Raw genomic sequence first — 19,298 nt, 5'->3', positions numbered from 1 at the left:
CCTTATTCCAAGTTATCAAATGCCAGCTTGAGTTTAAACTATGAAAAAAGGATAGCATCTCCCTTGTAACTTGAAATCAGACACATGTACTGTACGCTCTAGCAGTAAAAGGGGAGAGTGCCAGCATAAAGCTCTGAGCTCTTCCTCAAACAGCCCTGGACTGAACATCTTACATAAGGTGCTGTTTGAGGAAGAGCTTAGAGCTTTATGCTGGCACTCTCCCCTTTTACTGCTGCTGGTTAAATATCCCTACCAAAAGAGTTTCTTGCCTGATTCTCTGACCACAAGAGCTGTGCACTGAAGAACCTCAACTCTTGACAGACTTATTTCTAGTTTATACTGGTCTGAGAAGAGAATCAGGTCTGTGACTTCAGAAGGTATTTTTGTTTCCACAACAATGTACTGCAAGAAAGCTAATAAACATGTTCAGGAATTAATGGAAATTAAATGATACATAACATTGTTTCTGTTTCTAAGATGTTTTAATAAAGATTTGCTTCTCCTCCATACTGTACAACACATTTCAATGTACATCAAGCTCAGATAAAAATAAAGCTTTCTTACAAAGTAGTTTTCCAGTGAATTGTTTGGGTTTTTTTGCAGTAAAAAAATAGTTGCTACATAAATCCCTTCTGATCTCTGAAAAAGAGCCACCATTATTTCTAAAAATAGAATTCATATTTTAATCATGACAGATAAGTCAGAGGGGAAAAAAGGAGACAATTCAACAGAAAGGCTTGAACATAAATGGTTTTTAAAAAGGACATGCACAGAAGAGAAAAATGCCATTTTATCAACAAAAAAGTTTCATTTATCCATGTTAATATTTTCCTTTTAAGAGAAACAGGCCCTTTATTCCCCAGATTGTATTAATTTCTTGTAAAAATGCCAGAATGAACAGTTTGCAAGCTACAGTCATGGCAAAAATATTCAACCAATACCCTCAGTATAAATTTGTATATTACAGGCATACAGTATGATCTTCTACTAGACATTTTACAGCCTTCTTCAGACTGCAGAATGTTATGTCCTATTCAAACATGAAAAACATGTTTACATTCTTCCTATTTTAAAAACACGTACAATTATGTTAAATTACAATATACAATATCTGTTAAATAGGAACATTAAAGAACTTCAAGAAGAAGCATATAAATATATACAAACTGACTTGAAATGGTGCATTTTTCCTCCTCTCTTGAAGGAAAAAATTGTAATTGCTACACCTTGTTTTGAAACTTAAAACAAAATGTTTCTGTACTTATCTAACACCTTTGTTGTAATAAGAAAATGTACAATACAAATCTGTCTCTCTCTCTGCTTTAAAGTAAAGGTTCAGTAGGTTTTTTTTAGATGTAGATCACGATGTAAGCAACCTAGTTACATTTTCAACTAGAATTCTGATGTATTACTGGTCACTCTCCAACCTTTGGTATTAAAAGCAACCCATAATTATATGGCAGTATAAAAAGCCAAAAAACATTTAACCCTAGAGCATTTCCATGTCTTCAGGTTAGAATGAGGCACCATGCCATCCTCCACACTGCTCCAAAGGACTTAGTGCAGCAATACTTGAAGCCACTGCGTCTGATGAAATAAGGCCACTTCTTCCTTCAGCTTTCGCCGATTACAAAACCACTTCAAGGTCCTTATTTCTTAACAGTTGCACCAATCAGAACAGTCAAAAGACTGACTGCAGATGGGTCCTCGTCACTGTTCAAAATATCTTGCAATCTTTTCCAGTTTTGCATGATATTGCAGTGCTCAATCTTCCGTATCCGGCTGCACTCCCAGCATCGCATGAAGTTCCTCTGCTGTGTACCCTAGCAGGTTCTGTAGGTCACATACAAACCGATACACATAACGTTTCCCTGAAGTCTTGTGGATGATGTTCTTGTCATAATAATAGCGCAGGCCTCGGCTTAGTTTCTCATAGTTCATTTTTGGCTTGTTTTTCCTTCTTCCCCACCGTCGTGCCACCTTCATCCCCAGAAGAAGAAGAAGAAAAAAAAAGACAAAACAAGCCAATTAGAGCATATTATCTCAGTTTATTTAGCAACCAAGTCATTTTGATGGTTCAAATGTCATTGAATCAATTAGGATACGTGGATGAGTAAGGGCTAAAACTTTAATGAACACTCTGATAGAGTTACTGGTCAGCCTTTGATTAAAAAAAGAATAAGATCTAGGCCTATGAACATGAACCCAAAAGTCAGTGGAGCACCTTGCCACAAAGGGATTTAAATAAGCTGTTAGTGTAGGAGAAGAGATTAAGGGGTTTTCTTCCCTCTCTTAACCACTTCATACGAGAGAGTAGACCAATGTAGTTCTTTAAGAGAAAGTTGAATTATTCTAAGTCACTTAAGGCCAAATCCAAAGCCAACTAAAGGCAATGTGAGTCTTTTCACTGATTTCTGTCAGCCTTGGGATCAGGCCTCCTTAACTACATCAGAAAGTGATTCCATCATCAATTAAAAGGCTGGCATTTATTCTGTTAATAGCTGGTTTTCATTTCCAATGATCACAGCAGTCATTCAGTGCATATCAGAAAACATACAGAATTCTGAGACCTTCAAAGATCTATCTGCCATGATTCTCTCAATTCTCAGAGGTTTTATCAAGTAAGCTATTTTCTTTAAACAGTTAAGCACTGAGGTAAGTTAAATGTAAATGCAGCTTGCAAAGTAAATCTACCATACACTAAACATTTATGTGCACCTAGGTACTTGATTGGTGCTCTTCAAAAGTTACTCAGGATCAATCCAGAATGCACAATAGTTTACAAAGACTCCTGGTCCTGTAAACACTCTGCCTCGAGAGGTACTTTCACTGATACAACATGTAAGATCAGGGCCTAGATTTTTATTTGGTCACAAATGGCCACATACCTCATCTGGGTCAGCAAGTTTAAACTCCCATCCATCTCCAGTCCAGCTAATAAATGATTGACAGGATTTGTCTGTTAGTAACTCCAGAAGGAATTGCCACAGTTGTATAGGTCCACTGCCTGACAAAAACCAATAAGAGAGTATAATTATTAACCATAACTAGAGGATAAAAGACACATAACATAAATGTAAGATTTTTTTCTAACCAATGTAACGTTAAGATGTTCTTTGCTTCAGCCAAACAACTGGGACTGTTTCGGAAGCTGCTGAAGGATGCATTGTAATGAACTGAGTACACTATTTTAATTCAGAAAAGTTATTCAAACTAAGAGTTGCTCCTCCCCCCTGGCCGACACTTGATTCCTTTCTGCTGGCAGTTATATTTAAAACTTGAGTCTAAACTGAAGCCCTTGCCCTGATGAAGCGTCCAGTGATGAACACTTTGCCTGAGTAAGCACTCTAGGAATGAATGCTTAGTGGGTGAATCAATGCTGGTAAACTCCTTGAACTGAAGGTTGTCTGGCGTTTCCTTTAATTCCTCCTTAAAAGGAGGGAAGAGTGTACCTCTCAACCTCTCTTTGTCAACACAGACATACACCTATAAAAAGGGATCAGAAGCAAGAGACCAAGAGATAGCGTGTGACATCACTTGCCTGTAAAGCCTGCTAGAATTGCTGCTGGTATAACTGGTTTCCCTTGCTCTACAGGATCACTTCTTTCTTGAATGTAGTCTTTGAAAGACATAGTAGGCTTGTTCAGGCACAAAGACTGGCTACAATCATCTTCAAAACTTTCATAAGAGGGCACACGTTGTACATCCACTAAAGACGACTGGCTGTTCCAGGACTGAAGTTGAGACTCTGTATTTTCATAACTTTCTGTGCTGCTGTCAGTTGATTCATGCTCTCTAGTTTTGCCTAAGAAATTGAATAATGGTTGTTACTCAATGTATTTTGTATGTATAAGCTATGTTCAGAAAAGAGTGCATAGCTTTAAACTAATTAGCAAATGTATAAGATATATCTTACCAGAGTTATCTATCAGCAAGTTCAGATTGTTTCTTGTGAAGTCTTGGGTCATGGAGCAGAAGTTCACATTGACTGTCTCTAACTGAGCTTTGGGAAACATGGAAAATTCTTGATCTGGGCTGAGAAGATTTGCTCCGGCAGAAGCCTGACATAGGTCATTCAGGAGGCTGTGTTTGGGATAAGTGAGGGGTTTGGGGTAGCTATGCATTTGCATACCATAAGGTGCCTGTTCTGTATTAAAACCTAAAGAGGGAAGGAGGGGGGAAAAAGGAATGGCTTAGTAATGCATTGCAGTTTTTGTTATAAATTTAACACTTTCATGTAAGCAGAACAAAAACCAAGTCAACCCATCCATTGCAACAGATACATTTACACAACCAAAAAAAATTGTTTTTGTACCTGAAAACCAGACTGGGTAGGAATGATTGATATTAATAGATTTTGATTAAACCCATAGCCAGTGGAAGGACTCCCACTGATTTCACTAGGCTTTGAACCAGATTCTATAACCCACTATCTGTATCTGCTGTGGATTCAGACAGCCAGTTGTCCAGAGTTCTACAGTTCATCCGAATGACAGTACAGAGAGAAAGAACAGAGGAAGAGGCTAAGTGGTCCAGAGGGGTATCTTTCTCTTGTTAACTGATCAGCAGATTAATTATGCTGAAAATACACCCTCACACATTTATGCAGTCAGGGTGGGGTTGGGGGAAGATGTAGGGAGAGGGCCACTATGGTCCCCATCTCCCTCCCTATTTACTCAATTTGCCCTCCAAGGTTCCATATTGCATCCACCTTTCTTCTACCACAAAGCTCCTAAAAACATGACTCCTGCTGGAACCCATCAGTGCTGCTTTTAGTTTCAGCAATGTAGTTTTAGTAGTGGCTAGTTTTATTAAAATTCTAGATTTTTGGCAATTCACGTACCAAAGAAGTTTGACTTTTAATTAACCACAGCTTTAACATTGCCTTCTTCCCTCCTGGTTTCACTGACTCCAAGATTTGCCTAAAAACATGTCTAATTACAGTTTGTGATATCCAGGGCTTGACAAATAATACAATCTACTTGCCCGGGGCAAGTAGATTGCAACCCGGAAGAGCCGGGTTCGGGCAATCTGCGCATGTGCAGAAGGATCTGCGCATGCGCAGATCGCCGGAAAGCGCGGCTGGCGAGCGGGGCTCGCCGCAGTTCGGCGAGCCCTGGTAATATCACATGCAGCATAACATTAGGGAAGTGATTTTACGTGTCAACCAAACAGGATACCTACTTAGTGAGTTGTTGTTGACCCAATGTGGGACTGAGGTAAGATGAGAGTTTTCAACATATTGGTCCTGTATCTTCTCTTGACTGTCTGAAAACAGAACAAAATCTGTTTACACATGTGGACGGACATTATGGGGAACTTTAAAGTGACTGCAAGCATTTGAGACAATCAAATGAAGTTAGTAACCTGATAAATTTCCCCAGGAAATAACTGCTATTAGGGAAAATTTCATGCTAATGGAATTCTAATATCCAATCTGCAATATGTTTAAGACTCTGATCCTGCAAACATTTCAGCACTTGCTTAACTTCATGTACATGTACTTTTCCATTTAAGTCAAGGTGATTATCTACTCATAAGTTTGTAGAATCTAGGTATTAGATAAGTGTTTTACATACAGGGCTAAAGTGAAAAAAGACAAAGTTACATAACCAAAATCCAACTGCACAAAAGAACACATTTAAGTATTTGTTAAACAACTTTGAAAGTTGAAAGACAACTTATGGTAAAAATGGGAAAAGAAAAAAGGTTTTCCCTTCTTTTTCAGTAGTTGTTTAAAGGCTCTCAACTTGAGGGATGAGCAGGGTGGGCATCCATGTGAAGCCCCTTGACAAAATTTGTCCTCCTCCTTCTTTTGTCGCAATTAACATGCTCTCTAGTCTCCCCATCTCTCTTACATTTATTCACCAACTTATTTCAAAACACTGGCACAGGTCACTAGTAACATGAAGTGATCTAGTTTGACTTTTGGTTACTTTTTTTTCTTATTTGAATGTATAATATCAGATCTCTCTTATCTCTCAGAAAGAACTAGTAGTCCTGTGGCACCCTAGAGACTAACAGAAATATATAGCATCATGAACTTTAGTGGGTAAAACCCACTTCATCCCATGAGTTGGAGTGAAAATAACAGAAACCAAAAGTGTTCTGTATAAAAAAAAAAGTGTCCTTTGTCACAGCTACACAGTCCGGGAATAAGTTAGTGATGACTGATGATTGTTTTTATGTTCTCCAGAAAATGATGACTAATGATTGTTTTTATGCTCTCCAGAAAATGTTTTAGAGATACTTTTGATAATGTTTGAACATTTTAAATTCATTTCTGCGTTTTTTAAGCAATTACAAACCACAAAGTACATCAGTTGCACTTGAGGGCTTTGCTTTCTGTCTTCGTTGTTACAATGACAGAGTAGGAATTCTTTTTGACTCTCCAGCTACCTTTTAGCATCTGTTCCAGGTGTTCCCACAGAATGTCGCCTACATAATCAGGAGCCAGCTCCAAAAAACGTTCCTTGCCCAGGCTGCACAAGTCTTGCCCGTTCATGACAAACTGCTGAAAGTTCACATTTGCCAAACTAAATTCCTTGGTAGCCCAGAAAAGCCATTGGCAAACCTGCTGTTCAGTCCACAGCCAAGGATCTGTAAAGGGGAGAGGGAAAGAACATAATCTTTAGAAGCAACTCTTGATATTTATGTTTGTAAGAAGCTTAAATAAGTTTAGTTTAAAAAGATATCAAGAGTGAGGGCTCATGTTTAAACGTTATCTAGGATATCTAATTCTGAAGCTCAAATATCAATGATCTAGTCTTTAAAATCAGTGCTCTAGTTTTCCTTTTTGTATTCTCTTGTACTCCCTGGATGAGCTCAGTTTATTTGCTTCTCTTTTGTATTATCTAACCAGTCAGCATCATTTTTGCTTTAAAAATGAGGTTATAAATAAAAAGCACTTACTATTTGGGATGCCCAGACGACACTGTTCTTTTGCAAAGCCATTGAAAGTAGCCTTTAAGGCCTGACTCATCACAGCCTTACTGCATGGGGTTAAGAGAGGCAATTCACAGCTGTTTGACTCTAAAAGAAGGGAGGGGGGAAAACATTAGCATTAAGGCTAACAAACCAGAAAGATAACAGCAAATCTACTATGTTGCTTTTATATATATATATATATATATCAAGTAAGCAGAAGAGGCTTCCAGCTATAAAATGGAACCAAATGTGCCAAACCCTATCTATAAATGCTCTATGCCAGCATAAAAGATTTTGTTGTAGCTAATGATGCAGACTCCAATTGACTTTGGTAGTTAGAAGTATGCCTCTGTTATGTAGAGTTAATTATCTTTATTAGAAAATAAGATTGCTATTTCCTTTTTACTCACCATAATTTGACATCAGAGTGATATCCTTTCAACCCAGGATACCCTGCACTGACCTTGAGAACTATGGAATAGAATGGGTAGCAGTGATGAGTTGGCTTGTGGATACATTTACCACTTCACTAGATTGAATGCTAAACCCATTCATGCATATATCAGTCAACTTGAATTTGTGGTATAGTCCGGTAATATTCAAGTGTTAGAACGTCAAAAGCTAGTTCCCAATGCCAAATTAATATAACTGGCAGATGATCAAGATATTTAATTTTATGCAGCCATAAATTGTTACAAATTCCTAATCTTGATAATCACTCCTTAGTGATTATCTTTAGTACTGCAACCATGCCACTCAAAGGAATAATTCATCTGCAAGCTTTTTTTTTTTTTTTTTTTTTTTTAAATTTAGAAAGATTTGGCATGGAAATGTCCATACTTATTCTGGAAGTAAAGTTTGAGAGTGTTCAAATTCTTTTTGTATTACCTGTCATTAAAAGTTACCCTGATTTGATATTCTGACTAGTGTTGCAAATTTCCTTGGGTCCCCATAGCTTGGAACTATCTGGTTCAAAACCCTTCAAACTTTTTCCACAGATCTTTTTCAAAAAGAGTACAGAGATTGTGGCTGACAAAGTTAGGTTGCACTCATGTTATTAACAAATGCTGTATCTAGCAAGGTTACTGTCACAATGAATGTGTGCATACATGTCAGATAAGCTGTCAGGCTTTAGGACTGCATGAATCTGCAAAGCTAGTCTAGCTATCTCTGGCCCTGATCCTGCAACGAGCTGCATGAGAGGAAGCAGGTGAACCTCTGCACACGTGTGGAGCTCATTGCAAGGTTGAATAAAGCAATTTCCATCACTATTGTATCTGAGCAGCTTGGGAATAAGCCAGTCAGAGAGATCTGAGGTGAAGGTAAATGGAGACCTTTCAGTGAGTACAGTACTGCTACAAGCATTTCAATTTGTTATTTATTCAGTTTCTAAAGAGGCAGAATAAACTTGAGGGAAAGGGCACCGGGGACCTTGTAGAGTTCTACATTTATCCAAGTTTAGCAGGACTACACAGAACTCTTATATTGTGTCTTGACCCATTTTAAAGATGCACCAACTTAAATTATAGAAATGAACATGTAAGCGAAGGTAGATAATCTTAACAATACTAATAATCTTTAGCAGATAAACATTTCCAAAGACATTTTAAATTTGTTCTAGTATGCCTAATAGGTTTTTTTCCTTCAGACAACAGAGCCTCTCATATTCACATACCATACATTGTGTAGGTTTCCAGTATGGGAAGCTGTAAGCTAGCACTGGAATTACTCGTGTGAATAAACTTAAGAATGTATGGCACTATCTGCACAACTGAAGCCTTAAAGTAATATTTAAAAAGTCTTCTCTAGTATTAAAGACTTATTGTTGTGCACTGTACGTAACAATGACTGAAACAAAGGGAACCTAGCACTTTCTCTTTTGACTAATGCAGTTAAACACAAAAACAATATTTACCATAAGACATTGAATCAAACCCTGTTGGCACTTCTTGAAGGGTTTGATCTTCATTTAATGAGGGAAAATATCCCACAAACAAAGAGTTTGTGACATCAAAGGCGTCAAATGCTTGTTGATGCTGAAAAATGGTTTAAAAAAAAGAACATTCAGTGTAAGTATTTTGCTAGAGCACACTAATATTAACTATAAAGGGGGTGGGTTAAATTAGTATATGGAGATAATGTACATACAATCTTCTGAAAACTTAAACCATGAGTTCAGAGTATAAATAAATAACAATTCATGTGATTTTAAGGCTGTATAGTTAAAATAAAAATGCAAAAGTTAAGGTTCCAACAGCAGTGCTAACTTTCCTGTGCGACACATTCAGTGTATCCTATGGTAACCATTTTTTTTTTATAACATGGACAATGGTATACTATGCTATCTGCACATTATACAAAATTAGCAAATACTATGTTTATATAATAAAGAAGAACGAATATTTGTTTCTTGTCTTTCTGGGTAAGAACCACAGATGGTATAAATCAGAAGAAAAAAAAGGTGATTTCATTGGTGCTAAGGTGGTTTAGATAACCTGAAGATCTGGCCTTCTGATCAAAAAGTCTGCTACACTAAAATGCAAAGAACTGTGTTTAATCTTTTTAAAGACAATGCTGCCCATATAAATAGTCAGAATGTACATGGCCCCATTTAGGATTTGATGCTTCTACCCTCCATAAAGGTGAAGAGGATCAAGTTCCCAGCTGAGCTGTTATTGACTGGAGGCAACATTAGGGAAGTAAGAGACAAGTTGTAGTCGACAACTCAATAAGCCTAAGCTTACCAGGTAGTCGAGTCAGTACTTGACTATTCATTTACCCCCTTGCTGCTTCTGTATCCCAGGGTATGTCTACACTACCCCGCTAGTTCGAACTAGCGGGGTAATGTATGCATACCGCACTTGCTAATGAAGCCCGGGATTTGAATTTCCCGGGCTTCATTAGCATAAGCGGGGAGCCGCCATTTTTAAATCCCCGCTGCTTCGAACCCCGTGTAGCGCGGCTACACGGGGCTCGAACTAGGTAGTTCGGACTAGGGTCCTATTCCGAACTACCGGTACTCCTCGTGAAACGAGGTGTACCGGTAGTTCGGAATAGGCACCCTAGTCCGAACTACCTAGTTCGAGCCCCGTGTAGCCGCGCTACACGGGGTTCGAAGCAGCGGGGATTTAAAAATGGCGGCTCCCCGCTTATGCTAATGAAGCCCGGGAAATTCAAATCCCGGGCTTCATTAGCAAGTGCGGTATGCATACATTACCCCGCTAGTTCGAACTAGCGGGGTAGTGTAGACATACCCCCAGATAGCAAAGGGGAGGGAGAGCAGGAGCTAGAGCTGGGGGAGCTAGCTTCGGTTCCCCCCAGCACTGTCTCTGTGGGGTGGGGCAGAGGTTCAGTGGGGGACCCAGCATGAGCCAGGACTGCTTCAATCTTGGCTCATGCCGCCCCTGGGAGCTAACACCGCTATGGCTCTGTAGTTTAAATGTAGTAGGAGCCAAGCTGCCTGTATGCCTGGCTCCTACTACATTTAAACTGCAGAGCTGCAGCAGGAGTAGCAAGCACCCCCTCTTGTCGACTAATTGATGGAAATTCCATCTACTACTCGATTAGCTAATTAAACACTACTTAACATCCCTAGACAGCATTCTGCAAGACTACATTTGGGGAAAAAAAAAAAAAGACATCTGTTTGCAGTGTGAGAGCTGTATCTTTGAATTCAAGATTTGTGATTTTAAAATTGAGATACAGTGAAAAGACTCCCACAAACTTTATCTATAGTAGGCACAATTAGCTATAGTAGGCACAATTAACAGGTATTTTAATCTTTTCTATAACCAAAATTTTATTCTGATTGCAAAATTGTGAGGAGAGATTAGTATCATATACATGGCTAGTGATGACTTCAAGTGCTGTTTTACTAGAAGGACTAGTGATTCTAGTCAATGTGAAGATGTACGTAGATATACATTTTTGGAAATATTTAATCTGAACCACATTACTTAAGGCTATAAAGCAATCTTATAACCTATTTGTGAAGCAGTCTTTTCTTAGCTTTTAATTTTACAGTTTAGGTTATGAGACTATATCAACTACAGCATTTCACAAAACAACTTGTTAGTCTTCAGCAGTCTCAATTTAATTAACCTTTGCTAGTTTAAAATCTATGAACTAAAATAAGGAGGACTGGCTATAATATAATATTTGGGGAGGGTATGGATGGAGGGGCAGAAAGTGGTTTCTGATGCGCTAGTAGTCTTTTATTAAAGACTACAGATATTCGTAGAAAAAAATCTTGCCTCTGAAGTGGTATAGTTGGAAGGGTCCATATACTTGCAAAGTTATTACTGAATCTCTCAGGCCACATGTCCCTCTCCTTAGTAAACAGGTCAAAAAAGCTACAAGTTTATTCAGCTCACTTTTGTAGAAAATGTTTCTACTTAACATGCCAACTATGAGGCAAAGGGTGTCTAGAAATTCCATTGATGAGATTTAAAACAAAAAACAAACCACCCTCCCTCACCCCTTGCAACCCAAACCTGTGGGTACAGTATTTGGAAAGCTACAGAACACAACACTGATACTCATCACAGCATCAGCAGCACTGAGGAGCAGAGACTGAGGAAACACATACACTATCTGTACTGTAGATGGTTCCTGTTTGCTTAGGCATCCACTTAAATGTTAATGCAAAGGCATAAAATTCTGCTGAAAATAAGTTAATGGCTCCTCAGCATAATACAGACTTGCAATCAATTGACTATATTAACTTAAATTCTTTTTGCAGCCTAGCGTATTTAAATATGCTGGTCTCTCTCTGAATCCAGCATGGTTCCTTTGTGAAGTTTATAGCTTTACAATTTTTGTGCATGGTACCGTTCTTGTTTTGTAAACTGGCAGGGCAGGAACTCAAGACACTGAACTTGCAGGTAGTATTGAGACAGGTTTTTATAACAAATTTCTATGCATTTCAGGATGTAATTCATGGTAGCCTATGACCCACAGAAGGAAGAAGCTGGCATGAAGAAAAAGAGAGTCTAGAAGTTTAATGGCTAATTGTCCAAAAATACACCACCAGCTTTAAAGTAACATAATTAGCGTGAACAAAGATTGTTCAGGTGCCACATGACAGCAATAATAAATATTAGAGGAAAGATACTTTAAAGCTTTTTGTTATCTGTGAAACAGTTAATAATAAAACCAGCTGGTCTGGTCTGCTACTAGAAAAATGCTTTAAATGTTAATAGATAATAGGTCTGATTCACCACTTTTATCTAGAGAAAAGGCCAAGTTCTTTCAACATAATCTGGAAACTCCTGTGTTTTGTGTAAATAAATGACCCCTACAGTGAGTCATAGGAAAAAATGCAGTAGTATATGACTGAGTAGAAAGCACACTGTACTCTAGTCTCATGTTTCAGAAATGTAAAATGTATTAGTTAATGTTTGAATAATTCTCTGGATATGTAATAAACTACCATATGGAATAAATCCTGCTTATAGCAAAAAAGCATTATTTGATTTCATAGCAATTATGTATACATTTATTACTAAATAGTGCAAAACTTGAAGCAAATCCAAAAGAACCGGGGAAAAAACCCACTATGCAGTGGTGTAATTGAGCCTTAAGGGTTGACATAAAATTGCAACAAATGTTAATCTCTACTTTGTTTTGTGCCTGGCTTAACTCCTGCATAGGAGAGCACTCCATTCACAAGTTTCACCTAACACTTATTATTCATTTCATAGAGCATATTTGGTTGCTGGTTAGCAAAACAAAGTATATAAGCAAGTGGAAAAAATTGCAACTGACTTCAAACAAGATTATGATATCATCTCTAAAACACTGGTATTTCTCAAAGCTTTCTAGGCCAAAGTTTGACTGATCTTTTTGATTTGCCTTGATACCAGGGATAGAAAGAGTGACCAATGCTGGCTAACAACTTTTCATGAATGATTTAAAAAAAAAAACAAAAACAAAAAAAAACACACACACACACACACCACCACCATCACCACCTATACTTTTAAATGAATGTCCTTGCAAACAGTTATAAAATGAAATCTTAAATTCTATTTTTGTGTCCTGTCCTCAATTTGTAAATTTCTTTCAAAGCAAGCCAAGAAATGTGAACAACTATTTCTTACAAATAAAACTGACTAGTTTTGTTTTCATACATTTTAGTCTAGATCAGGGATTGCAAACTCCTGGCCTGTGGGCCAGTCCTGGCTGGAGCGATTGTGAAATCCAGTCTGGGACTCCCAGTGGGGCAGGGCAGTCTGTCTGATACTGGGCCCTAAGCTCCACCCCTTCCCACCACTGCCCTGCCTTCTCCTCTCCCCATGACATCTTGTCCCCCAAGGATACAGCTTCAGGGATCACCGGGGGGGCCTCGTGTTGCATAGCGACAGAAGTCGGCCCCGAACCCCCACACTCCCCGCAGTGGCTCCACTTCTCTGACGACTCCTACCACTGCATTCTCTGGGGATTGCCACTGCATTCTCATGGGATAAGAAGGTGGGGCAATGGTAGGAAGGGGCATGGCTTGGGGACAGGTAATGGGCAGCCCCCACCCACAAGAAGTACTAGGTCGGACTGTGCAATCGCTTTGGCCAGGGCTGGCCCATGGGCCAAGAGTTTGAGACCTCTGATCTAGGTTTTCATTTGGTAGATTGAATCTGACCTTTCACCTTGCATTCCAACCTTTTGGATGGGTTTGTCAAATGTATATTTTCTTGTTTAAATAGAGTGCTTTAAATGGCTAGGTATAAAGTATATGTTCCTTCTGATCTTACAGAAAGGAATACCAAGAAAAACGAACCCAAATGTAATTAGCATTTTAATAGTGAGACTACTCTTTTCTCAGCATGCACATGCATGTCTCTCATTAACAGAGTATGTGTACAGAGTGAGAGATAAGGCCACTTGTTTTTAGCATTTCTCCTAGGAAAACTCACCTTGAGCATTCCTCTGTAGGTGTTTAACACAGGAGCTACTTGATCCATGTTCTTGATTCCAAAATCACTCATCTGAAATGAAAACAAAGCATGAAAAAATTGCCCTTGAAGAAGGTAAGAGTCCACTAACAGAAGCATCTAAACTGCTCTATTGTAGAACATAAACTTTTAATATAACATGGAAATGCTTCATTCTGGGGACCCTCTGACAAGGCAATATATGAAAGCTTTAATCTTGGGTATGATTTTGAATTGGGATGAACTCCATCGAAATCATTAAAGTTAAAACAGTATGGGACACGTATATCTGAGAAGGGGATTAATATCCAAGATGAAAGATTTAAGTCCATAGAAATTCTTTGATTGCCAAGTATTCCTTATGTATAGGTGTCTTCAAATGTTGTTCCTACTACCATGAAAGGCTTTGACTTTTAACTAGATTTCTACTAACCATGCTCATAAATTACTTAAGACTTTTTTTCCAGGTAGCGGTGGTGGGCTGTGAGAGATTTAACAAGTATCTTTGTTTTCACTCAAAAGATTTTTGGAACTAAATCTTGGACAATATGTATTTTGGAACAATCCAGAGTACACACACCAATAAATACAGATGCTTAGTGTGAATTATTAGCTTGAAAAAAGTAGCTTTTGAAAGATGGATACACATTTCAATTATTTACCCTGTCAATTAGTTAAATAAACAGTATTCAGAGACTAAGGAAAATAAGAAACAACCCATTATGAGCAGATGTAATTTCACAGCAGTGCAGAGTTAGGTACTTTGGACATGTCAGAAGGAGCATGCATTAAGATACTGTATCTGTGAAAAACCTGACTGTGTCTGGATGGTACATGTTCTAACTGTTGTCCATTTTACACTCTTTCTCCTTTTGTGGGAGCAGCAACAGAATCTATTCCAAGGACTGAGTCCAGTATTTATTAAAGAAAAATTGCCCAAGGTGTTACACTACTCTTTTGCACACTTAGAACTTAAAATGTAACCAAGTTTGATAAAAGTATTTGTTTGGGGATCAACTGTCTGCCAAGTTTCTGCCTAAAATATCTTACTACAGTTATAAATTCCACATCTTAAGAGGGTTTGTAATATAATGGGACCTATACTAGACCTGACTGTAGTGGCATAAAAATACTATCCTGTATGACTACGTCGAGACTGCAAGCCTCTTTCGAAAGAGACTTTTTCGAAAGATACTTTCGAAAAAGCCTCCTTCGAAAAAGAGCATCTAGACTGCAAGCAGTACTTTCGAAAAAGCAAGCCGCTTTTTCGAAAGAGAGCACCCAGGCAGTCTGGACGCTCTTTCGAAAAAGCCCTGTTTGCATTCAAGAATGCCTTTTTTCGAAAGAGCACTTTCGAAAAAAGGAGTTCTTCCTCATGAAATTAGGTTTTCCGCCATCAAAAGAAAAGTCGCGTTCTTTCGATTTAATTTCGAAAGAACACGGCTGTAGTCTAGACGCAGGAGAAGTTTTTTCGAAAAAAGGCTACTTTTTTCGAAAAAACCCTCGAGTCTGGACACAGCCTATGATAGTACAGGGAACAGAATTCTGAGTGGTAACTAGTTCTAAATCTGTGTTTCACAAAATGGTGATATATTCATGGTGGTGCACTCAGCAAGGAAAGCTCAAATAGAAGGCAGTAAGGTACCTTATGGGTGTAACTCGGGGTTATCATAAGGACATAAAGCAATTATGTTCAGTGTGATTATCAGAATCCACTGGAGACACTGTTCATTTACAACTTTTTCTTCCACTTTGTCTTAGCACAATGCTGGCTTCTCCAGCTTCTCAGAGCTCAGAAACTAGCATTCATCAGTAATTGCCCTATCAGGAAAAGGTCAGCCCCACTATTCCCATATCAAAGCTATAGTTATTAGAATACAAACATTTCTGCCCCTCTTAGTGATTTCTACATAGGTCCAGTCCTCAAAAGAATCTAAACACATCAAAGGTGTAAGCAAAATAAATACAGCTAGTTGAAAAGAAACACATCCAAAATGGCTCTTTTCTCTTTTGTCTGATCTCTTAAAATCCTAAATTTTTAAATTTAAAAGGTTTATTTTGACTTCAGTGTTAACTGCTCTTCCACATGCAAAACAACTGCATTTGAAAAAAATACAGTCAGTTTAGATTTCACCTGTGGAAAATGATGATTGGTGTGATTCTGTGGAAGGGAGTACACAATAGCCCATCTCTGCTATGAATGTACTGGCAATGATTAGTGATCTCTACTGCATTCAGGTAATAAATTCACTCACCAATTCATTCTCTATGCCCTGCCCTGAAGATATTAGAATTTTTAAATTAACATTGTATCTTACTAATCCTATTGTTGCTCCTTTTAGAGTATAATCATTTTCTAAAGCTTTTTTAGTCTCTAAATAACTATTCCTTATATTTTAAAGGGTAGCTAGCTATGAATCTCAACTGCTAGCTATAGCTGAAATTTGTGATCCAGAAATGCTTTTGTATAGGTTTTCAATTACCTTAATTTTTGGTCCATTCTTTATTGAATAATCTGAAGAAGATTTCAGGTAAAATCCTAATCCCAGTCTAATCAACTGTAATCTTACCAATGACTTCAAGAGAAACAGGATTTTACCTGGCATTTTCTTGACTTGTCTCAGCAGGTGGCCACAATAGAATTAGTATTTTTTTTTAAATAGTACATCTGGCATTTCTTCCAGTTTAGTAAACTGGGCACTATTCCTCTGCCATTCTACTCCCATGCTTTTGCAAACATAATCACTTTCAGGTTGTTATGTTTAGAAGGCAATTGGAAATAGATTCTGTATGCCAAAACCTTCATTTGTTAACATAAATGTTCTTCTTTAGTCAAATTCTTGAAATACAACTTATTCACAAATGAAAGGACACAAATGAAATGATGCAAATATTCATAGTGTTACCAGTTTGGGCAATCTACCAATGAGGGAAGAGCTTCCAGCTCTGTGATTCAGCACTCACTAGCATACCTGAAAATCAACTGGGCTGAGCACACAATAGAGATCTTTGCACCATAGACTTAAATTTGGAGTATTTCAGTGGAATGGTGAATGCACTGGTTTAACTTTTAAAAATGGGCACGTCTCAATCTGACTGGGCATCAGTACACACTCCTCCACTAAACACTGATTCTTGTTGACTTTAATGGATCTCACTAGTAGATCATCTTTCTCAACACTGGTGCATGGCTAAGAGTAGGTGAACCAAAACGGACTCAACAGGATCAAGCAGTTATTAACTAATACTTCTGAGTGCTGAATCAATTTCTTTTAGCAATAACCAAGTACTTCCTTTACCTAATATAAATGTATACCTATTCAGCAGAAAACCTAAGGAAGTGTTAATATTTGAGACCTAACTAATTAGGCAGCTAGTCTTCATAGGTTAGCTCCACCAGTTCTTCCTAAGCAAAACGTCTGACTCCACGGTGATTCTTAGAATGGGCTTTAAAAAAAAAATCGAGAACTCTTGATTTCTACACACAATAGTTAGCAGTGACACTGCCTTAAATAGATGATGTCAGAGATGACACACTTGCCCACCAAAAGGATGTAAAAATCATGCAACTAGAGCTTTAAAAATACAAAAATCCCACCCCTCATTTAAATAACAAATCAACTAAGACATTAGATATCAGCCCACCAACTCTTTGGCCTCACTCAAGTCATGTCCAAAGGATTTCCCCGAAAGCCAATGTTTAACCTATCTGTCACACTTCCAGAGTATCAAGTTTTACTGACAGAAAGGCTTTATAAAGCTCTGTTTACGTACGGGCTATCTTCCTCCTACCAGGCTGGCAGAATACAGAAGATGATCATAACCCAGCTCCAAGAACTCACATTTCAATGTAAGAACAGCCTGCCTTTAAACAAAACCAACCACGAAACGCCTCTTCTACATATTGCCTAAACTGGCCAGTCCAGGAAGACCCTCGCGTATAGGGGAAAACCTTCACAAAAAAAAAAAAAAAAAAAAACAACCCTCGCGATGTGCCCTCCCTGCCTGACTCCAAAGCTGCCGGCGCTGGTCCTTAACTCGCGTCATCTGGCTCTCCAGAAATAAAGCGATTCCCTGTCGGGCTCGTTTCTCACGCTAAACCAGAGGAGGAGGAGCTGGGCTAGCGGAGGGAGCCTGGGGGGCAGGAAGGGTCGGGTCGCTGCCCGCGCTGGAGTGCGAGCCGGCTGGCTCCCCCCACGCAGTCGCGCCCCATGGGGCAGATGCCGAGCCCGCTGCGGGGCGGCGGGAACTCCAGGGGCAGCAGCCCGAGCCGGGCGCGGCGTGAGAGCAGCGGCCCCGTGGAAGCCGCCAGGCTCCTGCCCGCGCCAGCTCCCCGTGTCCATCGCTGCCCCTCACCTGGGCCGAGGTTCCCGCCGCCGCGCTCGCCGCGTCTCCTTCCCGCCGGGACCGCGCGATGGAATCGCCCGTGCGCGGCCAAGCCCCCTGCGGACACCCGAGGAAGAGGCGCGTGGGCGCTGCTGCTGCTGCTGCTGCCGCCTGGGCGGGTGGCTCGCTCCGAGTGCGCGGCGCCGGGGCCTTTCGCTCGCTCTTCAGCAGGGGAAAGGGGCGGAGCGCGCCTCCCTGCGAGCCCGGCCCCCCCCGGCTGCTTGGGGGAGGAGGAGGAAGAGCCGCTTCCTTTCCTTCCCCGCGCGGGGTTGGTGTCCCCTCCAGTCTGCGGGGGTTGCCGAGCGAGCAGCCGCCGCCCCTTCCCCGGCCGGGCTGGGAGTGGCCTCTTGGGCTGGGGCGCGCACGGGCCCCCGCCTCCCTCCTGTTTGTTTGTTGCCTCCCGGGGGCAGCCGATCTCCGAGGAGTTGACATCACAAAAGGGAGAAATACCTGTGGCCTCGGCGGGAGAGGAGCGCGAGTCTGGCCAAGGCTCCTGGGGAAGGCTCTATCACCGATGGATGGTTGCCGCGGTGGAGTCCTATGCACAGGCGGGTCAGATTGGATCAGTGGTTTTCAACTAGTGCTTCATTTGTGGTGGAAGAGGTCCCTGGGCTCAAGCATTTAAGTGTTGGAGCTCAATTTTTTTTAATAGTCATAACTGACAGAGCAAGCCAGCCTGGAAATGCCAGGCCTATGAACTCCCAAGCCTAAAGGTGCTAGGGCTCAGCCCTGGCACAAATTAAGTGCAGTTTTTAACCTTGTTTTTTCATTTGTGTCCCCCTAAAGAATTGCAAATGGAGGCAGGGAGCCGTTTTGAAATCTTAGACAAAGTCCATGGACCCCTAGGCGTGGTAACTACCATTTTATGGCAACAACAGCTTTTGTGTTGTTGTGGACTCCTGATCCATAGTCTGCAGATCCTCAGAGGTCTGCGGACCATGGGTTGAGGACCACTGGGCTAGGTGACCATCCTGGCCTTGGAATCTAAAACCATACATACACATAATTATTACTAGTGTTTAATGGCTCTAAATGAGGTATTCACACTGTTATAAG

At 40.0% G+C, this 19,298-nt stretch overlaps 1 protein-coding gene across 1 annotated transcript; it reads right to left on the bottom strand.

Moving 5' to 3' along the window:
- Window positions 1-460: 460 nt before the first annotated feature.
- Window positions 461-18,377, bottom strand: ETS2 (ETS proto-oncogene 2, transcription factor). The gene is made up of 10 exons (XM_075911980.1): window positions 18,213-18,377; window positions 13,839-13,910; window positions 8,843-8,963; window positions 6,913-7,032; window positions 6,400-6,600; window positions 5,185-5,268; window positions 3,917-4,159; window positions 3,538-3,805; window positions 2,889-3,003; window positions 461-1,980 (listed from the first exon to the last, which is right to left on the bottom strand). Exons 2-10 carry the CDS (start codon window positions 13,908-13,910, stop codon window positions 1,765-1,767), a joined length of 1,440 nt encoding a protein of 479 aa, XP_075768095.1. The 5' UTR covers window positions 18,213-18,377; the 3' UTR covers window positions 461-1,764.
- Between the last annotated feature and the right edge of the window lie 921 nt (window positions 18,378-19,298).

This window comes from Pelodiscus sinensis, chromosome 1 (genome assembly GCF_049634645.1).
Source record: "Pelodiscus sinensis isolate JC-2024 chromosome 1, ASM4963464v1, whole genome shotgun sequence".
NCBI lineage: Eukaryota > Metazoa > Chordata > Testudines > Trionychidae > Pelodiscus > Pelodiscus sinensis.
The sequence above is the reverse complement of the archived record's forward strand: the minus strand, read 5'-3'. Positions and strand labels throughout refer to the sequence as shown.

Bases quoted from the DNA above. Each gene is read 5' to 3' on its own strand.
- ETS2 (XM_075911980.1), bottom strand. From the start codon at position 13,910: ATGAGTGATTTTGGAATCAAGAACATGGATCAAGTAGCTCCTGTGTTA. The intron at 5,269-6,399 runs GTAGCTGGAGAG...TTCTGTTTTCAG, and splicing joins CCTGGAACAGATGCTAAAAG to ACAGTCAAGAGAAGATACAG. The intron at 3,004-3,537 runs GTGATGTCACAC...TTTGTCAGGCAG, and splicing joins CTAGCAGGCTTTACAGGCAA to TGGACCTATACAACTGTGGC.